The following is an 18,532-nucleotide window of genomic DNA, read 5'->3' on the forward strand; positions in this document are numbered from 1 at the left end:
ACAGCAAACCTTCTGGCCATGGCACGAATTGATGTGCCATCCTGGAGTAGTTCTGTAGCCTCTGTAGGGTCCAGGTATCACCTCAGGCTTCTAGTAGTGACACTGACCCTAGCCAAAAACTAGTGAAAAAATAGACAGGGGGTTGTCTCGTTTTTGCCCCTCTAGGGCTCCTCTTCCTAATTTGATTTACCCCAAAGCAGCTGAAAGTGATCGACAACCCCCTCTGCGAGGTACCGGACCAGATCAATATCCCACGAGTCTGACTGACTTGATGGTACACTCTTATTAAAATGTGTTTTCATTTTTGTTTTTTATTTAAAGTCATTAAAGATGAATGATGTACAATTATTCCACCCTGGAAAAAGAAAATATTAAGTTCAAAGAACTAATTAAAACCCCTGAATTACCGTGATGCCCATAAGGAGTGCATGTCAACTTCTGTCCAAAACTGTAAAGTGAGTTTCATTTTAAAAGTAATCTGATATTTTTTTTTTATTTCGACGTGCAGTATTTTCTCTATATGCAGATAAAATGGGTCCACTTGTCTGTAATGAACCAAATCGTCCATTAACACCTCAAACTTTATTTGAGACATTTCTTTGAGAGAAACGAGGAAGAAGAGAAACATTCAGTGACGGCGCTGTAGCGCCACCTGCTGATCATTTACTAGCAGGGTTTAAATAAAGTGCTTTAAATCACTTGATTTGTGTGCAGTGAATGAAATGCACTCGAGGATGCAAACACCGGATATCAAATTCTAATCCCCTGCCGTTTAGGAATGCTAATGTGATTTGATAATTCAGCACCGATAGGCGCGTGATGAATCAGCCTTGCGGTAATTAATGGCCACATTAGCTTAATCTTCTGCTGTTTGCTGCTCTGCATGCATTGTTTGGGAGACGTGAATAAATCTCTTTTTTTTTCTTCTTTTTTTTAGACCCCCACTTCCTGAACAACAAGGAGATGTCTGATGTTACCTTCCTGGTGGAGGGGAAACCATTTTATGCACATAAAGTTTTGCTGTTTACAGCTTCACCCAGGTAACCTAAAACTTTGCTCCTATTTTATTTTGTAAAACAAAAGAGCACCGATGGGAAAAATAATGTGGAATTTATCTGTTTTTTGTTGTTGTTGTTGTTATTTTTAGGTTCAAGTCGCTGCTGCAAAACCGACCAGCAGCAGAAAACACCTGCATTGAGATCAGCCATGTCAAGTACAATATTTTCCATGTAAGACGTTTATTTCAGTTCAATTTAATTCCGTTTTATTTTTTACAGCACCAAACCACAACAATAGTTGCCTCAATATATATATTATATTGTAAGGTAGAATGTATGTAAACCCAACAATCATATGACCCCCTATGAGAAAGCACATTGGCGACAGTGGGAAGGAAAAACTACCTCTTAATGGAAATGAAACCTCCAGCAGAACCAGGCTCAGGGAGAAGGCAGCCATCTGCCATTCTTCTCTGGGGTGAGAGAAGGAAGATTTCAGTGCATACAAAACCTATTCCCACTCTCAACCAGACCCACAACACTCATCGTCTCCTATGAGTATAAGAACAGGCTGCACGTTTGATTGTTTTATTCTGAAGGAATGGTGTTAGGTACATAGTTAAACAATCGAGATTAAGAAATCCATTTAATTCTCAAACACAGAAAGTATAACTGCAACTTTACAGTATGAAGCTTAAGGCTGACCCAATTTGTGCACATCTGTGGGAATGGCATGAATCCTTTTTGGAAAAGGGTTAAATTAAGTCTGTCCGCAGTATTGCACATTTCTAATTTTAAATGATTCGCATTAGCTGTAAACCCAGAGCCCAGAAACGTGAGCTTGAACCGGCTTGGCGGCAGCTAAAAAGTTGGAAATGTTGTTCCTGCTCGCTTTCTGGATGTTCTTTATATTTTAGCTTTCCACTGGGTGTATCCATGAGGCTACAGAAGACACAATTAAACTGCGGCCCCAGAGCTTCCCCATCCCATTTCTTTCCCCTTGTCTCGTTCAATTTCTCTCCAGTCCTGCTGGGGACTTGTTTATCTCTGGTCTGCTCTTTATTTTTACTGATTGAATGCTTGTTCCTGTTTAAATGACGATAAAAAGAAAACATGAGAGTAAATATCACTGGATGCAGGGAAGGTATTTGATAGCAGTGAAAATATGTCAATGCTTAAATTTACATATGTAATTCAAATCCGGATTATTTTCCAGGTGACAGAATGGAGCCAAAAAAGAGGCACAAAAAAAGCAACAGAAAAAAAGGGTCCCTCTTGTACTCTTCATCAGCTTCATAACCTGAAGCCTGTACTGTTCTCTGTTACAGTTGGTGATGCAGTATTTGTACTGTGGAGGCACCGAGTCCCTGCACATACGCAACACTGAAGTAATGGAGGTAAGAAAGACTTAACCAAAGCCTGTGGAGTGACAGCATGAGTATTAACATTTCTAATCCCGAGTCCTGTGCCTCATTCTGTGTGGCTGTACTGTTCCCTGTAGCTCCTGTCTGCAGCCAAATTCTTCCAACTAGAGGCCCTTCAGAGACACTGTGAGATCATCTGCTCCAAGAACATCACCACCGAAACCTGTGTGGACCTCTACAAACACGCTAAGGTGGGAGGCTTACGGTCTCTAGCAGCTGATTTACATACTGGGAGGGGTTTGTGTAATGAATTTTTACGTAAGGTGCAAACATGCCATTAATTAACAATTGCAGACTGGCAATACAACCACAACGCAGCCTATTTTTCAAGCTGCAAAGTGGAACAAAAATTTTATGCATGGGCTGACACCCCAGACACGATCAAGACGTTCAGTTGAGCCGCAGTCATGCTAGGCTCAACTGAGAATAGGGAATAATAATAATGCTTTGGTGCATGGAAGACACCGACTTGTCTGCAAACACTTGCCAACTACTTGCAGAGCAGTAGTGAAACTGTGGAAAGTGCAATGCATACCAGAAAAGCATACCCACTTGTCTTCAAAAGAAAAGTTGCGATTTTTAAATGTATTGATTGCAGTAGTGAGACGTAGCATTTCAGACTTTACTACCACTTGGTGGTAGTAGAAGTAGTTTTCCACTGTTTGCAGACACGTTGGCATCATCCATGGAAACAACAGGGGACCAAGGTAACCTGCTAGTAATCAACACAATCACAAGAAGGTAACAGATTTAATCTATTGAGCAACCACTGACCAACCAAACAGGAAATACATGTTTTTCCTCAGCAATCAGAGGTTGCCAGGCAGTCTCCAGCTAATCTCCAGGACTCTGTGATGAAGCCTAGATGACAGTGTGATTAAACCATTAATAACGTATACGTTTGTAAAACGAAAAATTTGCTATAAACAGCATTAAAACATGGGAGTCAATGGCAACTGACTGACTTTTAAGGGAACCTCAAATGGCCATTAAAGAAACTGCAATTTATGGCCCTTATATACACTGGCTTTATTTTCCAGTCTCAGGGTTTGTCTTGCTTATATTGTGCTAATGTTGCTCAGTTTGTTAACATTTGCTGTATATTTTTTATTAAGTTACATTGCAGAAAAGGTGCATTGACAAATTAACTTGGAAAAACAGGATAATAGTTTTATTTTAAAGTGAATACCTAATTAGAAGCTGTGTTGTTTTTAGCTGAGAAGCTAAAAGTGGTAGTACAGAGCACAGGTTTTACAGTTTTGTGAAGTTGGTGTTGGAATAAAAGCTAACTGGAATAATAATATCCTGTTAGTTGTTCAAAGTAAACTAATTAAAGATATTTAAGGAAAGTGCTAGATTGACAGATTAATAGCTGCTATTGTAAGGTTCAAACACTGGGATAATAATGATGACTGTTCTTAAAAAGCAATTACCAATTTTGGGCCGGAATATGACTGGAATATTTTTAAGTATATTATATATAATCAGAATTTGAAAGCTGCTAATGTCACACATTCCTTTCATCTTTCATTTTCATTGTAGTTCCTTGGTGCCACGGAGCTGACGGCGTTCATCGAGGGCTACTTCCTGAAGAACATGGTGCTGCTGATCGAACTCGATGGCTTCAAGCAGCTCCTGTACGAACCTTCCCCCGCCGAGAGCCCCGTGTCCAGCCCCGGCATCTGCTCCGACATCCTCCACGACCTGGAGAAGACTCTGGCCGCACGCATCCACTCCATCCACCTCTCCACCTCCAAGGGCTCCGTGGTGTGACGTCATCCTCACCGGAGCCCTTCGATCCAACCACAGCATCCATGTAACGCCACTTTTAGCATCCAGCGTCCCGCTTTACTTCCCCGTTTTCCCCCCGACCAAGCCCCCACCCCGCTGATGAAGAGGAGCTGTCGGATGTTTTTAAGTCAGGAATTCCCTTTAATTCTGCCTGTTGCAGCTCAATGGGGGTTCATGTTGCGACTTTCTGACCTTGAACTCTTTTGCCCTGTGGCTCCCATCGGTCACTTCACACCCTGAAGAGTAATAAAAACCTACATGAAAAAACAAAAACAAAAAAAACAGAACTGCCTTGACCCAACAGTATCATTTAGCTCTAACCATGATTCTAAAAAATTTCTATTGTATTTCATATAGGATACGTGCATGAAATACATAGGCTACTGTACACTGTTTTTCACTCGAAAAGGTAGAGTAGAATTTTAACTCAATAAATGCAGCTTCGTTATCATCTGCGAAATGAGACTGTGGTTTACAAACAATAATACTTTATGGAAGTGGATGCCATTACACATGCCAAAATCTAGATATAACCCTTCTATACAACCAATAAAAGTGATTAGTAGCAAAGCCAGCAGGCGGACTTTTAGGTGGCTCTTATTTACATCTCATTCTGTCTCTTCTATGTTGGATTCACTGTGTTATATCTACTGTGTGCAGAGGCCAAACTGATCACAGGAACTTCCACCGTGGCCGACACTGCGGCCGGCACTCATTCAACTAAAGACGGCCCACTCAGTGAAATCTATGCTGACTTATGCTTGAAACATGGATGCCCAACTGGGAAATTAACTTGCGATAACGCCCACGGACGACTCTTTTTTTTTTTTCTTTTTTTTTAAATATTGTTACTATTATTGGTATTTTTTTTGCATGACACCTTGTCAACTGAGCTGACCCCTGGTGTTGCTTTTTATGCAGATATTACTTCACGGACCACTTTCGCAGGGGGAAGTAAGGGGAAAACGCTGCTTGTTAACTTTGTATCCACTGCAAAACTGATCAAAAGCGGATTTGGAGAGGGGGGTTTCAATTGGCAGGGACTTTCTCTTTAAAGATGCTTAAAGTAAGCATGTTAATACATTCTGAAAGTCATAGTGTTGGTTTTTTTGTTATTGTTTTTTTTGGGGGTTTTTTGTAAGCTGATGTACAGTATCCCCGCCTCCCCTACACACACTTGCTTGGCTGCTGACACCAGTCTCATTGAATGTGCTCCCTGCTGTGCGTCTTGTTTATGCAAAGTTGCATGTTTACTCTGTGTTTACTCCTCTGTTTTTGCTTTAGGTGTGCTTTCTGTGTAGACTGAGTAGGCTGAGTGAGGTGTTGAAGAGGTTTTGCCTCAAATTACTTGAGCTCTTTCAGATAATATTCTAAGCCATCGGGGTAGACCATGAGATGCATGTTAAAGTCACTCATGTTTTAAGGCTTCACCCCCACATGAATTCTTCGAAGGAGAGGCTGAATCCTGCACAGAGCACTGAGTTTATAGAGCACAATTACCCTATTTATACCAGCCATCTGTATCTGGACACGTTCTCTCAATGCATATCTGATTTATGGGTCTTTACATTTACGACCGGTATAAAAATGCATCCTCGGTCTCTCCACTCTGCTTGTAATCAGTATGGAAATTAGTTGGACTTGTCAAAAAACATGGCACGTCCCAGGTCAGGGTTCTGTTTATTTGACTGAGCTGCTCCATGAAGCAGCTCGGTAAAATAAGACCTCCAAATGTTGTGTGGTTTGGACATGTTAATTGCGAGTCTAAATGGGGTAAATGTAGACGATGTTATTTGACTTACACAGCCACTTTATCCAGTTCAACTGCTCGTTAAATGTCTGATGAGTCTGGATTTCTGCTGCAACATTCAGGTGGAAGGGTCAGAATTTGGAGCAAACAACAGCACCTTGTTGAATCTGTGAAAGCAGGTGTTCACCCCGATATTAGAAAGGTGTATCTAAAGTGGCTGGTGAGGGTAAATCTGTGAGTGCTGAGGTGTAAAAATTTAGTAAATTCAAACTAAAGTAGTAGATTCCATAAAACAACCTGATGCATCTGATGTGTGAAGTTCCTCAAACTAAAAAAATGAAACAAGCACTTCCAGAGTTACAGCAGTGATCCAGAAGGATGGCAGCATAAACCTCATAAATTTCATGATCAGAGCACCCACTCGAGAATTTGTGTGGGCAGTCCTGTGGAAGATACTCAGACTTCTTCAGTCGCTATGCACACATCCTCCAAGCAGGCACGTGGGATATCTTTCCACAGCTTTCAATGTGTGTTCATAATTATGGACACCAACTGCTTTGTATTTTCCTCTCCTTCCTTTCTGGAAATTAGTTTAAAAAGCAAATGAAAATGACACATCTTTGAAATACGAAACAATTGTTTTAATTTAGTTTAATTTAATCATCGTGAAAGATTTAAAAACTGTGTGAAGAAAAAACAAGCCTATATATTAAAAAAAAAAAAACGTAGATGATAACTATGACTACCAAGAAAAATGAGTGCAGTGTGCAGATGAACGCGGTTAAAAGCTAAATTTAAGGTAAGGAGGAAAATAAACTTTCCCTTTCTGATATGTTTTAAACAAACTCAGTAACTCCGAAATTAAATTTGTTTATTATTTTTCTCTTCTTAGAGATTAATCAAAACATTTCAAGAAAATTTGCCGCTGCCGTTTTCTTTTTTTCTTTTTTTTTTTGCATGAATGTCAACTTTGGTTCAGGAAAGCACCAAATTTTCAGATTAAAAACAGAAGTTCAACCAAATCTGAGGAAAGTTTAACTGGAAAACAATTACGCATATCTACCAATTTTTATCAATACCCAAAAAATGTTCAAAAGGTCAGAAGATGGTTTGGGGGTTGGAGGACTTGGTTGACTGGTGGCTTTTATGTAAAAGTGAATTTTCTTAATTCGCATCCAAAAAAGTGGGAATTTAAACTCAGTGCTCAAAGTGTGCAATAATTCAACCTTGTTCTCCCTGTGATTGCATCAAATAACGCGTCTCACTTCTAAAAGGACCAAATGTAAACAACTGTCAGCTCTGCTGCTCAAAAGAACGTTTTAATCTAACCCATCCGATGTAACCGGTACCTCTCTCCCTCTAAGGAGATCGCACACCACACAGTGTATTTCATGAATGTAACAGTGCAGCAAACGTGCAAAGTTTTCCAATCTAGTGAGAAACCAAAAAAAAAAAGGAAACCAGATGCTTCACTTTGGCTAAACAATGTAAACATCGTTCAAGTGTCCTCATACTCTGTGGTGGTTGTTCCTCCTGTAATCGGAAGATATCGTTTAAAAAACTGTAGCACGCTCCAAAAATAATTATATTATTTGTTTTGGTTCCTGCAAATCATTTTAAGAGAGAGAGATTTGGGCATATACGCACACACACATTGACACAAAGTTCTGTAAATAGCTACAGAAAAGAAAGTACAGATGTTATCCTACAGCTTTATTTTCTTACCTACATACACAGCATGATATATTTTATTTTACATTCCGCTGATATTTTGTTTTACAAAAGGGAAAAAGAATATATAGAGATATATAAATATATCGAAAAAGGATACTTTAAAGTTTTAAAAATTAAGCAATATTTCCATTAAATTGTATTACTTTCAGTAGTATGATGTGCAATATGCCACAGGAGATGGAGTATAATGAGCTGAAAGACGATTATATACGAGTGACTGAGACTGAAACAGAAGGTTGAATATATATGAATATTATTTCTGTCTCTTTTGTGACGCCCCTTCATGTACTGTTTTGCCACCGTGGTGTTCATTTTTACCGTGAACCCTTTGAGGAAGCTGACAGTCACGATGTCGACTCACCACACTCGCTTTTTAAATGTGAAACGTAACTTTAAAAGATGCAAGCCGTTTTTGTCTCCGCAGAGGTGAAAAGGTTCACAATGATGTCAAGCACTTTCTGTGCCAGTGTTACTGTAGCCTCTCTCTCTCTCAATCGAAAAGCATTAGTGTTTCAACTGTGAGCTTAAGTTTCAGTCTTATTGTGATTTTTTTAAAGAAACATATATGGCTTTGACATTAGAATAGAGAGGAAAAAACAATCCTTTTTTAAATCTGTCTTAATGTTACGCCATTAGTAAAAGACTAACTTTAGCCCCTGTACTGGCGCTTTTGATTCCAAACTGGGTCCAAGCTGTAGAGTAAGTGTCGGTTCGCATGGCTCTTCTTGTTTAATGTTGTTGAGAATGTGCTCTGTACACCAGCTTCGTCCACCGAGACCCTCCCCTTTATTTGTCCGAGCATTTATTTGCCTGCGTACTTGTTCCTAATAAACGACACTTCTCCTAGACGCAGTGGAAACGTGCATGGGGTATTCACTAGATTTCACACCCAACCGAGGGGGAGGGATGAACTTTTGCATTTTTCTTTTCTTTTCCTTTGATGAGAACATGTATATTGTACAAAATATATATATATGAAATATAAATTATACATGGTGTGAGGAGCAGGGATGTGGTGGAGTATAACAACAAAAAGGAATGTTACACTCGTGCTACAGTTTCTGTCGTTCCATGACATGCTTTTGTGGACAGCTAATAAAAGACCACAGGTTAAATCATATTAAAGGTCTCTTATTTTATTTCGCTTCGTCTCTGGAATGTTTTTCTTCATGATGGTGCGTTTATTTACGAGAAATGCTATAAATGCCCAAAGAACAAGCTGAGATTTTCCCATCTTTCAGCTGCTCATATTTTATTTGGACAAAATAAAAAAAAAATTGTAGTTTTGCTATGGGCTCAAATTGTGATCGTAAATATTTTGTACTTGTAAATCAGGATTTCTATGTGTAAAAAGAATTTGTGTGCGTAAAAAGATTTGTGTGGACTTAGCCAAAAAATACCTGTGAAACTCTGCACTCAAGTTTCAAGTTACAAGTACGAATTTTGACCGTTTTTCTTTCTTTCATCTGATTGGCCAATGTCATGTCAATCACAAATTTAAATATCCAATCAGAGAACAGGTGGGTTTGGCTATTGGAGGGGTGCTTTATGGAGTTTCCTTTCCCTATGGAGATCCTCCGGTTGGCTTAGGTGCAGGGCCACATGTTTCACACTACTAGGCTAAACCCCAAATTACAAGACAACATAAGCACTTTTCTCATTCAAAAACAAAGAAGAGATGGTAAAATTCAAGTTTTTATTGCTGAAAATGTTCACTGGTTATGGATACACATGTCTTAGAGAGCAATGATATGTTCTTCAGAACATCAGAATGAATGGAAAGCAACAAAAGCACCACCGTTTAAACCGGTCAGAGTGTTTTTGGTGAACCATCTCATTAAGAGACATTTGGATTTCTACTGAAACTCTATTCTCACTTCCTCTGTGAAAGATGACTCCACTTTAAATTCGTGAGTGAGCGAGTGTTCACAAAGGGATTTTTTTTGGAGGAACGCTAACCCGCACTCCTCGCATACGTAGCTCTTTGGCTTCCCGGCGTGAGTCCGCCTGTGTTTCTTCATGTGGTAAGACAACCTGAAACCTTTGTCACATATGTCACATTTAAATGGCTTCTCTCCCGTGTGGATCCGCATGTGCGACTTCAAATAGCCCGACTGGATGAAGGCTTTGCCGCACACTTCGCACTTGTACGGCCGCTCCCCGGTGTGGTACCTGTTGTGGAGCCTGAGCTCGTTGGCGGTCAGGAAGGTCTTCCCGCACACGGTGCACTGGTGCGGCCTCTCTCCTGTGTGGATGAGCTCGTGCCTCTTCAGCGACGTCTCCTTCATGAACTGCTTGCCGCAGCTGTTGCAGGGATACCGGACCCCGATGTGGACTTGCTCCACGTGGTTTGTGAGCTGCAGCTTGGTGCGATACGCCATGTCGCACTGTGTGCAGGCCCACGGCCTCTCCTCCGAGTGCGTTCCCATGTGGACCGTGAGCTCCGAGGCCGAGCGGTAGCACTTCCCACACTGCCAGCAGAGGAAGGGTTTCTCCCCAGTGTGTTTCCGCTGATGCACCGTCAGACAGTTGGAGGACCTGAACTTCTCCGGGCACATGTTACAAACATAAGGGAACTCTCCTTTATGGATTCTCTGATGAATGGCGAGGTAGGACAGCTGGATGAAGCTTTTGTCACACTGCGGGCAGGGATACGGCCCGGAGAAGTTGTGCTGTTTCTCGTAGTGTTCCCTCAAGCGTCTCAGTAAAGTGAAAGTCTTGTCGCACATTGTGCACTGCATAGGTCTGTGCATTAGCTTGTGCCTCTCAAAGGCAGCCTCGTTTGCCAGGATCTTCCCACACTCTTTGCAGTACAGGGGATCGTGGATCCTCTGGTGCACTTTGAGCATGGTCATGCTCTTGAACTCTTTCCCGCAGTCGTCACATTTCATAATATCCCTCATTTCCAGCTTGCAAACGTTCTCCTGGTGGTCCTTCAAAGCGGACAGGTATTCGAAGTGCTTGCCACAGTTGGAACACCACACTGGGATCTTCAGCGGGGCCCCTTGCTGGAAGTCAGCGCTGCTTGCGTCGCTTTGGCTCGGCCCCGCCCTATGCTCCTTCTTCCACAAGAATCGACTGGTTTTCTTGTGACAGATGGCGTAAATCTGGTGTCTCTTGAGGCCGTGCATGTGTTTGAAGCGCTTCTTGCAGTGGACGCAGTGATACGGCCGATCGTCCGTGTGACACTGTATGTGTCTGTTCAGGGTTTTGACGCTGTCAAACGCTCGAGAGCACACCGGGCATACTTTCAGGCCTTTTTTGGCCACTTTTTGTACAGGCACAGCGGGGGGCTCCTCACATGTGTCTGTGGGAGTGTCCAGATTACTTTCCTGTTTATCATCGTCTCCAGTCTCCACGCAGTTCTGCGTCAAAGTTTCGGCTTCAGCCAAAATCTGCTCCACCGTCTTGGTCTGCTCCTCTCTGATGCCCTCATGACCGTGAATAATCTGATGCTTCTTTAACGTGTCTTTGTACTTGAAGCCTTTCTCACATGTGACGCAAATAAAGGGACGCTCTTCGGAATGAGATCGTAAATGCTTTGCAATGTCTGCAGTGCAGGGGAGGATCCTGCTGCAGATGGGACAGACTTTACCCTCCATTGACACATCCGAAGCTGGCTGCGTATTTGAGTGCTGAGCCTCTTTCCTCCTTATCTTCTTCTGCTCTCTGCTTTTACAGATCTCCTTCTGGTGTCTCTTTAAAACATAAGGATTCTTGAATTTCTTCTCACAGAAAGAGCACTTGTATGGGCGATCCTCTGAGTGAGACTTCATGTGCCGCTCCATGTCCACTCGGCGAGCAAAATACTTCCCACAAAAAGAGCAGTTTCTGTCTTCTGACATCTCTGAGGTGCTCGGATCCCCTGAGTCTTCCTCTTTACCGCTGTTGTACATCTCCCCCCTTTCGTGGACGCGCATGGTGTGTCTGTTCATGTCATAATGGTCCCTGAATCGTTTGTCGCAGCTGGTGCACTTGTACTTAAGGTCCCGGTTTGCATCGTGAATCTCCTGGTGCCGTCTCATGGCCGCAGCCCGCAGGAAAGTCTTATTGCACACAGGACATGTTTTATTGTTGGGGTATTTTTTCCTTTGTCTCTTAGCCGTCGCTGAGTCTTGATCCTCTTTTAAGGCTCTTCTCTTCAACTCAAGTCTTTTGCTTTGTTTAAGTGGTTGAAAAGCGGCCGGCTTTAAGGCATCGCCTGCTTCCTCTTGCGTTGCGTCTTCTTCCGTTTCCTCCTCATTTATTACATTTTCTTCTTGGTCATCGACCAAACTGGGCGGCTGTTCGATCTGGATGTAGTCCAGCAGCGTCACAGTTTCACCCTCCACCTGGACGGTCATGCAGCTTTCCAGCTGCTCTGATGTGGGCTGTAACTGCATTTGGTCTGGATCGATCACAACCTTCTCCAGCTGAGGAAGGGACAGCGAGGACAGGATGCAATTCCCAAATGAAGATGGAATGGCTTGAGTTTCATCTGAAGGAGAAAGAAGAATGCATTAGCTTTGTTAGTGTGTCAAAGCTCAAAGAAAAAGCAAAAGTGTGTTCGTGGTAGTGTGGGGCATAATATCAGTTTGCTGGTAAAAGGTTCCTGCAACCTGAATGGCCTACATGTACCATTCCATGCTCCTAGCAGTGGCAAGGACATAAACAAACAGCAAAACTAGAAAAAAATAGAGTGACCACCAAGTGCTAAACCAGTCCCTCTTTGGGGGTTGTCTGCCTCTCCAGCGCACCTGATGGAACTTTCCCTGAAGTTTAACTGAATTGGTGTTATTCTGTGTTAGTCCAAATATTCCTGTAATGTTGTGAGTAGTGTGCTTGTGATAATATAAAAGTCCCATGAAGGGACCACAACTCGACCATCTTGGACTTCAGGAAGCTTCTGTAGTCATAAAGCAGCTCTTCACCTGCTGGATGTTCTGGTTAGAGCTGCCCTCTAGCTGCCCAAAAATGAACTACCATTGCCTGCTGCAGTCCAAGATGGTGGAGTTGAATGCTGTTTGACCACACGAGGAGAAACTATGTGGGCCACCACAGCACCGCATCAACCAGTGCAGAAATGTGAATTAAGAATACCTCAGGCTAACTGGTTAGCAGCTTCTGAACTTTCAATATAAGAGCGAGAGGATTTTCCACAGATTAACACAAAGATTCACAAAATATAATTGGAAGATTGTTAATATGACAAAGAAGCCACTACGATGTATGTACAAAACAAAGAAACAAAAAAATCCCCTGAGAAATATAATTGACTGCACACATAACGAGACTCTGCAATTTCTTTTTGTTTTTAAGTGATGGTATACCTCCTGCTTGGTGTATGACTTTGTGTCAGACTCTGTGATTGTGGTGTTGTTTTTTTGCGTAGCCATTTCCTTTATTGTCAGGTTTATAAAAGTATGTAAAAGCTTTAATTTTCGTGATGGAGTTGCTCTCATCGATCGGTTCACAGCACATTTTCAGATCTCTTAAAACCCCGGTCAAGACGGTGCTTAAAAAAAAAAAAAAGTGCTACCGCCTAATTTTAAGAGCTGGATGTTTTTAGGTATGAATGGTCTGTCTATGACAAATGTTATGAGACTAGTTAGCCAGCAAAGAAGAAAACTGTTCTGACCACCAATTATCGGTTGGTATGCTGCAAAGCAGAGATAAATGTAGTTTTTGTTACATTTCTTCCACAGAAGTAAAAGAGTAGAAAGTGGACCATTTAAACTTTATTTTAGTAACAGGTTGAGGACATTTTAATCTTCTCTCAAATTGAAACATTAATGCTTCATCGGGTTACTTTTTTTGTACAAATAACCTAACTGAAAATAAACTGCAGTACAATCAAACTCTTCTAACCTTTTCCACATGTCTGCGTTCTTTCTAAATACACTTTGCTGCTGTATTGTATGCCAACTGAGATGAGCAGATCATGCCAGAGATCACTACAGCTCAGAGAGCAGCTGGACAGTGTTTGTAGACAAGTCCATCATCCATTCAGACTACATTAGCAACAATGTGCTCGTGACCCAAGACGAGACTCACCGCTCCAGTCGAAATGTCCCAGTGTTGTGTGATATTGCAGTACAGTTTTTAGGTGCTGCAGGTCAGGAACCGAGTGTGCACACTCCTCCAGAGCTGAAGGGACGGCACTGAGCATGGATGCAGTCTAGAGAAGAAATGCAAAAAATACAAATAAAAGGAAATAAAAAAGGAAGCCAAGGCCAAAATTTCACCATAAACCCTCTTCTGACTTGAAAGATTACTTTGTAATTTGTAATTTTTTAAATGCAAACGGGACTTATTTAGGGAAGTAGAATAGTGCTGGAAAGGCCGCTTTGCCACACTTATTCTAGTACCTGTTGAATATCTGGAACTGGAAGAAGCTTCTCCAATCTGGACAGGAAGTCCAGCATTAAAACCTGAATAGCACTGTCATATTCAGGCCCAAAGTCAGTAGGGAAAACATGCTGAGGGTGGAAAAGAAATGTGTATTATATATTCTGTTTCTCTATTATTAGATAGGTTACATGAGTTTGACAGCACATGATGTTACAAACCTGGAAGAACTTGTCCTTCTCTTCAGGATCCTTCAACAACAATTCAACCTGATCCACAAAGTTGGACTCTGGAAACTCAACATCTGCAAAAGACGGCTGGAAAAAAAAACTAAAAATCACAAGCTGCAATTTAGGAAGAAAAAAATAATAATAATTGGAGGGAAAACATGACAAGGCTGCTGGCCTACAGGGCACTTGTTTTTCTTTTAAAGGATCTAACCTGTGCTGTCCAAGTCGACACGAGGGCCTTGATCCTGTTCAGGTGCATCTCGATGGTTTCTCTGTCCGTTATCTGCTCGGTCCGACACAATTCAAGAACAACCTGAAACAAGATTTTATTAATTAAAAAAACATTAACAAAGTCCAACTACAGCAGGGACTCTCCTGGCTTAGAACAGGCCTGATTAAACAAGGCAGCAAACAGTCAGCACACCACATTTCCCTGATTACTGTAACCATTACTAAAAACAACACAGACACACAGGATTGGCCTGTGGTCCATGTTTGGGAAGGATTTCAAAAAATGATCGTTATCAGTATTATACATGACTATAGGGTGAAAATAAACAGCGGTACAACTACATAACAATTAAAGAGATACATTTTAGAGTCCCCAACCCAAAAAAATTACCCGTGCTCTGAGTCCCAGGAGGAGCTGAGCTTTCTGATCTGCGTTTAGCAGGTCAGGCACGATTTCTGTGACCGTGCTGATGAACTCCTCCACCATCCCATAGTCGTGCACGCTTCCCCTCTGCACGACGTGCCACATGGCCGCAGATACCAGGCGCAGAGGAGGTATGAAGAGGCGAAGAGATGGCAACAGGAGAGGTGGATCTGGAAAATATTTGTACAATATTTAAAAAGTTACTCACTGTAGATTAAATTAATCTGGAGCCTTTCAAAATAAACTGAAACTATCAAGAGAATGTGAAGAAGCAACTGCTTTGACTTTATGACAAAATATCTCTGCATTAGGTGCTCAAGACTGAAAGTGGATTAAGTCCCAGAGTGGATGAAGGAGCAGACGTTGAAGGCTGTGGTTAAATAGTCCCAGATAGAAATCATGCTCTGTTACAAAGAAATGAAGTTAGAAGCTTAGGAGCACAGCCAGAATAGCTTTCCACCTGTGAAGGGAACTCTTAAAGTGAAGTAAAGCACGATGATGCTGAACACTTCCTGTGGATTAGTGTTTACAACAGGTTGGAGGCGTAATGTAGCACTAGATTAATGTTGTGCTCTCCACTGGCCGTTACACTAATTGTTTGACAAAAACAGATCAGACGAGGTGCAACTCCACTGCTGTTATGCAAACACAGCGAGAAAGAGAGACAGTGGAGTCTATTTCCACTTTCCACATGAATGAAAGCTCATAAATGCTGGAGATCACTGATTCAAGGTCAACTGCATTTACATAAAGTAACGCATTATATACAGTGCTGTAAAAAACAAACCAAAAAAACTCAAGTCACACCTCATTTGTTTACATTTTGCCAGGAGAAAGGGAAATAGGTGCAGTGATTTGTTGAAACAAATGGAAATATATATATATATATATATATATATATATATATATATATATGTGTGTGTGTACATAAGACAAAACAAAAAAACAGTTTGTACAACAAGCCTGAACGTGAGCATTTGGTACACCGGTATCGCCTTTATGCTTCAACACATCCTGAACTGTCTCACAGAAGATTCCTTGTCATTCCAGACTCTTCAAAGCGATCGTCTTCCAAAAAGTGATTTGGGGTATGTGCCAAAAAATGAGCATGGGAATTTAAAATGTTGTTATAGTCTGTAAACATATGTCAAACATATTGCTCATTAATGATGTGAAGTCACTGAGAGCCTTTAAGAATTTTCCTGTCGCAAGGTAGATCCAGGTTAAATGTCTCATTAATATTAAAAATCTCTTTCAAGAGAGATCTGGCCAAGAGGACAGCAGAAATTTCAACAGGTTTAACATCACAGTTGTATAAACACAAACCGAAAGAACTAGATTTATTATAAATATAGATACAATAAAGCAGACAGATAATTTCTTTATTTTATATGTAATTCTTTTAAGTAAAGATATCAGAGAATAAATAAACAAAACAACAACGACGAAACAGAAATATCTGCCACACTTTTGCACAACAGGGCCCTCAGGTGGGTCTAGGCACTGGGAGTTTAGGATGACTGATACGGCTACCCCCAGATACATTCACAGGCTAACAAGAGCGTCGTAATTATGATACACCAGACATGAGCGCCTCAACCAGATGGTAAACACGGCTGTGATAGCCCGGGCTCTCTAATGAGGAAAACCTAGGGACTGTAAAAGTACATGTACAAACCAACGCACTATTTTTCTTTTGAATAACAATATATAAACGGCGTTGCTCGTTATATATTTAATGTTCATTTGACTTTCATACATTAGGTGTCATAACGCTTCGCTACTCTGGTTAAAGCCCCCGAAGGCAGCATCGGTCGCTGTTACAGTTAGTGCTAATTTCGGTTGCTAACTGATGCCAACCCCTTGCTGCTATTTAACCGCCCTGCCCGTTACATTAAAGCATGCAGTCATAAAATAACCGAAAGCGTTGTTAGATAACTATCTTTGCTGACGCTGAGCTCCTTCCACTAACCACCGCACGCAGCAGCTCCCTGGCGCTGTAACGTAGCACAACGCAACCGCCATGTCAGAGCGGGGTACGCCATGTTCAAAATCGGGCGCACACACACAAAAAGAAAAGCCAATAACTCGTTGCGACAGATAAATCTTTACATACACGTTAGCTTACCGTTATTAACATGTCGTGGGCTCTCCATGTTGTCTCAAAAAGCGCTCAAGCGAATAAGCAAATCAACTCGGGGTTGTTGTGAGTTGCAGTCCGCCGGACCCTGCGGTGCAAGTTGCCGGGGAGGAAGGGCGGCTCGACGATCTGGTAGAAACGCGCAGGCGTACTCAACACATTAAGTTTTGCTGGTTATTACTCAGTAGAGTCAGTGTGTTGCTGTTTTGTGTCTTCTCATACGACCTGCTAGGGCACATCTTCTGTTACGTTCGGTGACGGAAGCACATGTATGATAAATCTACAGAACTTGTGATTTTCTTCTTCTGCTTCTTACAAAGCTAACATGTCCGTCTTCTTCTCCTGTGCATGTCAGGATCACACGATGGCTGATCGCTGCCCTCTAGAGGCGTTTTAAGGAACTATGTCCAAACAGTATGTGATTCTCAGGAGCAAATACGAGGAATTCTTAAAAAAAAAATAGTTTTTCCTTGTACCTCACTGTACCGGTACTGAGAGACACAGACGACCCTCATCCCTGCATGGGATGTACTATTAACAGATAGGGGAAGTAGCTGACATTAGGAAATCCTATAAGTACAGTAAAGGACAACACGGAGGCTCTCATGGCAGCACAAGAACAGAACCTAATCGCCAGATCCATAGAGGCAGGAGTCTACCACAGCCATCAGGGCACAAGCTGCAGGCTCTGCAAAGGTGCCCGGAGACTATCCAACACATAGCAGTAGGAAGTACGATGTAAGCTGGGACTCCTATTCTATGGCTGGTGCATGAGGACTAGAAGTCCCCAATTCCCTATGGGTGTTCTAACTTTTATTTCCCATATAGACTAGATTTTTTATCTAGATGGTTTTTTTAAACCCTCCCTTCCTAGGCTATAGAAGAAAACTGTTGATCCAAATGATATGACAGCATAATGATAAACTGCCCAGATGGGTCATACTTGTCACAGGCTACCTTCATTCAAGACAAAAATCATAGTTTTCATTCAGGATATAATTTTAATACAAATATTTTCTGACCCTAAACTTTTTATATTAGGTTTGTACCCAGTTAATTATATTATCTCACTGAATCAAACAAAGTTTTTAGAAATATGTTTGTTATTGGCAAGGGCAGGGATAGCTCAGTAGGTAGAGTGGTTGCCCCATGATCAGAAGGTCGGGGATTCGACTCCACTGAACGGTTACCCTGAGGTACCCCTGAGCAAGGTACCGTCCCTACACACTGCTCCCTGGGCGCTGCATTGGTGGCTGTCCACCCATTCACTGGTTGAATGGGTGAAATGCTGGGAAGTAATTTCCCTACGGGGACTAACACACAAAGGTATTCTTTTGATACCTTGTTCGTTTTATAAAGACTTTTAATGCTGTCAGTGGGGATTTATTCAGTAAATATATTGTTGGCAAAAAAGTAAGTTCAGTTGATTTATATATGTGTTTCCAAAATTAATAAACTATTGACAAACATAGTTAATTATTTA

General features: G+C 41.6%; 2 protein-coding genes across 3 annotated transcripts in view; one reads left to right on the plus strand and one right to left on the minus strand.

Annotated features, from left to right (window-relative positions):
• The window catches only part of LOC102778455 (ankyrin repeat- and BTB/POZ domain-containing protein 3-A), a 249,547-nt gene extending 240,739 nt beyond the window's left edge, over positions 1-8,808 (plus strand). For both annotated transcript variants that reach the window (XM_006780877.3, XM_035908257.2), the window contains 5 exons: positions 938-1,040; positions 1,148-1,229; positions 2,327-2,395; positions 2,500-2,613; positions 3,965-8,808. In XM_006780877.3, the coding sequence (XP_006780940.1) occupies positions 938-1,040; positions 1,148-1,229; positions 2,327-2,395; positions 2,500-2,613; positions 3,965-4,195 (599 nt within the window). In that variant the 3' untranslated portion in view covers positions 4,196-8,808. The remainder of the gene's footprint in view (positions 1-937; positions 1,041-1,147; positions 1,230-2,326; positions 2,396-2,499; positions 2,614-3,964) is intronic.
• Positions 8,809-9,382: 574 nt separating this feature from the next.
• LOC102778755 (uncharacterized) lies at positions 9,383-17,381 on the minus strand. Its single transcript, XM_035906581.2, has 7 exons — positions 17,038-17,381; positions 14,877-15,079; positions 14,466-14,567; positions 14,246-14,341; positions 14,045-14,155; positions 13,731-13,854; positions 9,383-12,174 (listed from the first exon to the last, which is right to left on the minus strand). The coding sequence occupies exons 1-7, from the start codon at positions 17,063-17,065 to the stop codon at positions 9,554-9,556; spliced, it is 3,285 nt and encodes a 1,094-aa protein (XP_035762474.1). The 5' UTR covers positions 17,066-17,381; the 3' UTR covers positions 9,383-9,553.
• Between the last annotated feature and the right edge of the window lie 1,151 nt (positions 17,382-18,532).

Source organism: Neolamprologus brichardi, chromosome 17 (genome assembly GCF_056152115.1).
Source record: "Neolamprologus brichardi isolate AB-2024 chromosome 17, ASM5615211v1, whole genome shotgun sequence".
NCBI lineage: Eukaryota > Metazoa > Chordata > Actinopteri > Cichliformes > Cichlidae > Neolamprologus > Neolamprologus brichardi.

Excerpts from the sequence above, each read along its gene's own strand:
- LOC102778755 (XM_035906581.2), bottom strand. The coding sequence starts at position 17,065 with ATGGAGAGCCCACGACATGTTAATAACG. Across the intron at positions 15,080-17,037 it reads CCCACGACATGTTAATAACG|ATCCACCTCTCCTGTTGCCA; the intron begins GTAAGCTAACGT and ends AATATTTTCCAG. Across the intron at positions 12,175-13,730 it reads GGGACATTTCGACTGGAGCG|ATGAAACTCAAGCCATTCCA; the intron begins GTGAGTCTCGTC and ends TTTCTCCTTCAG.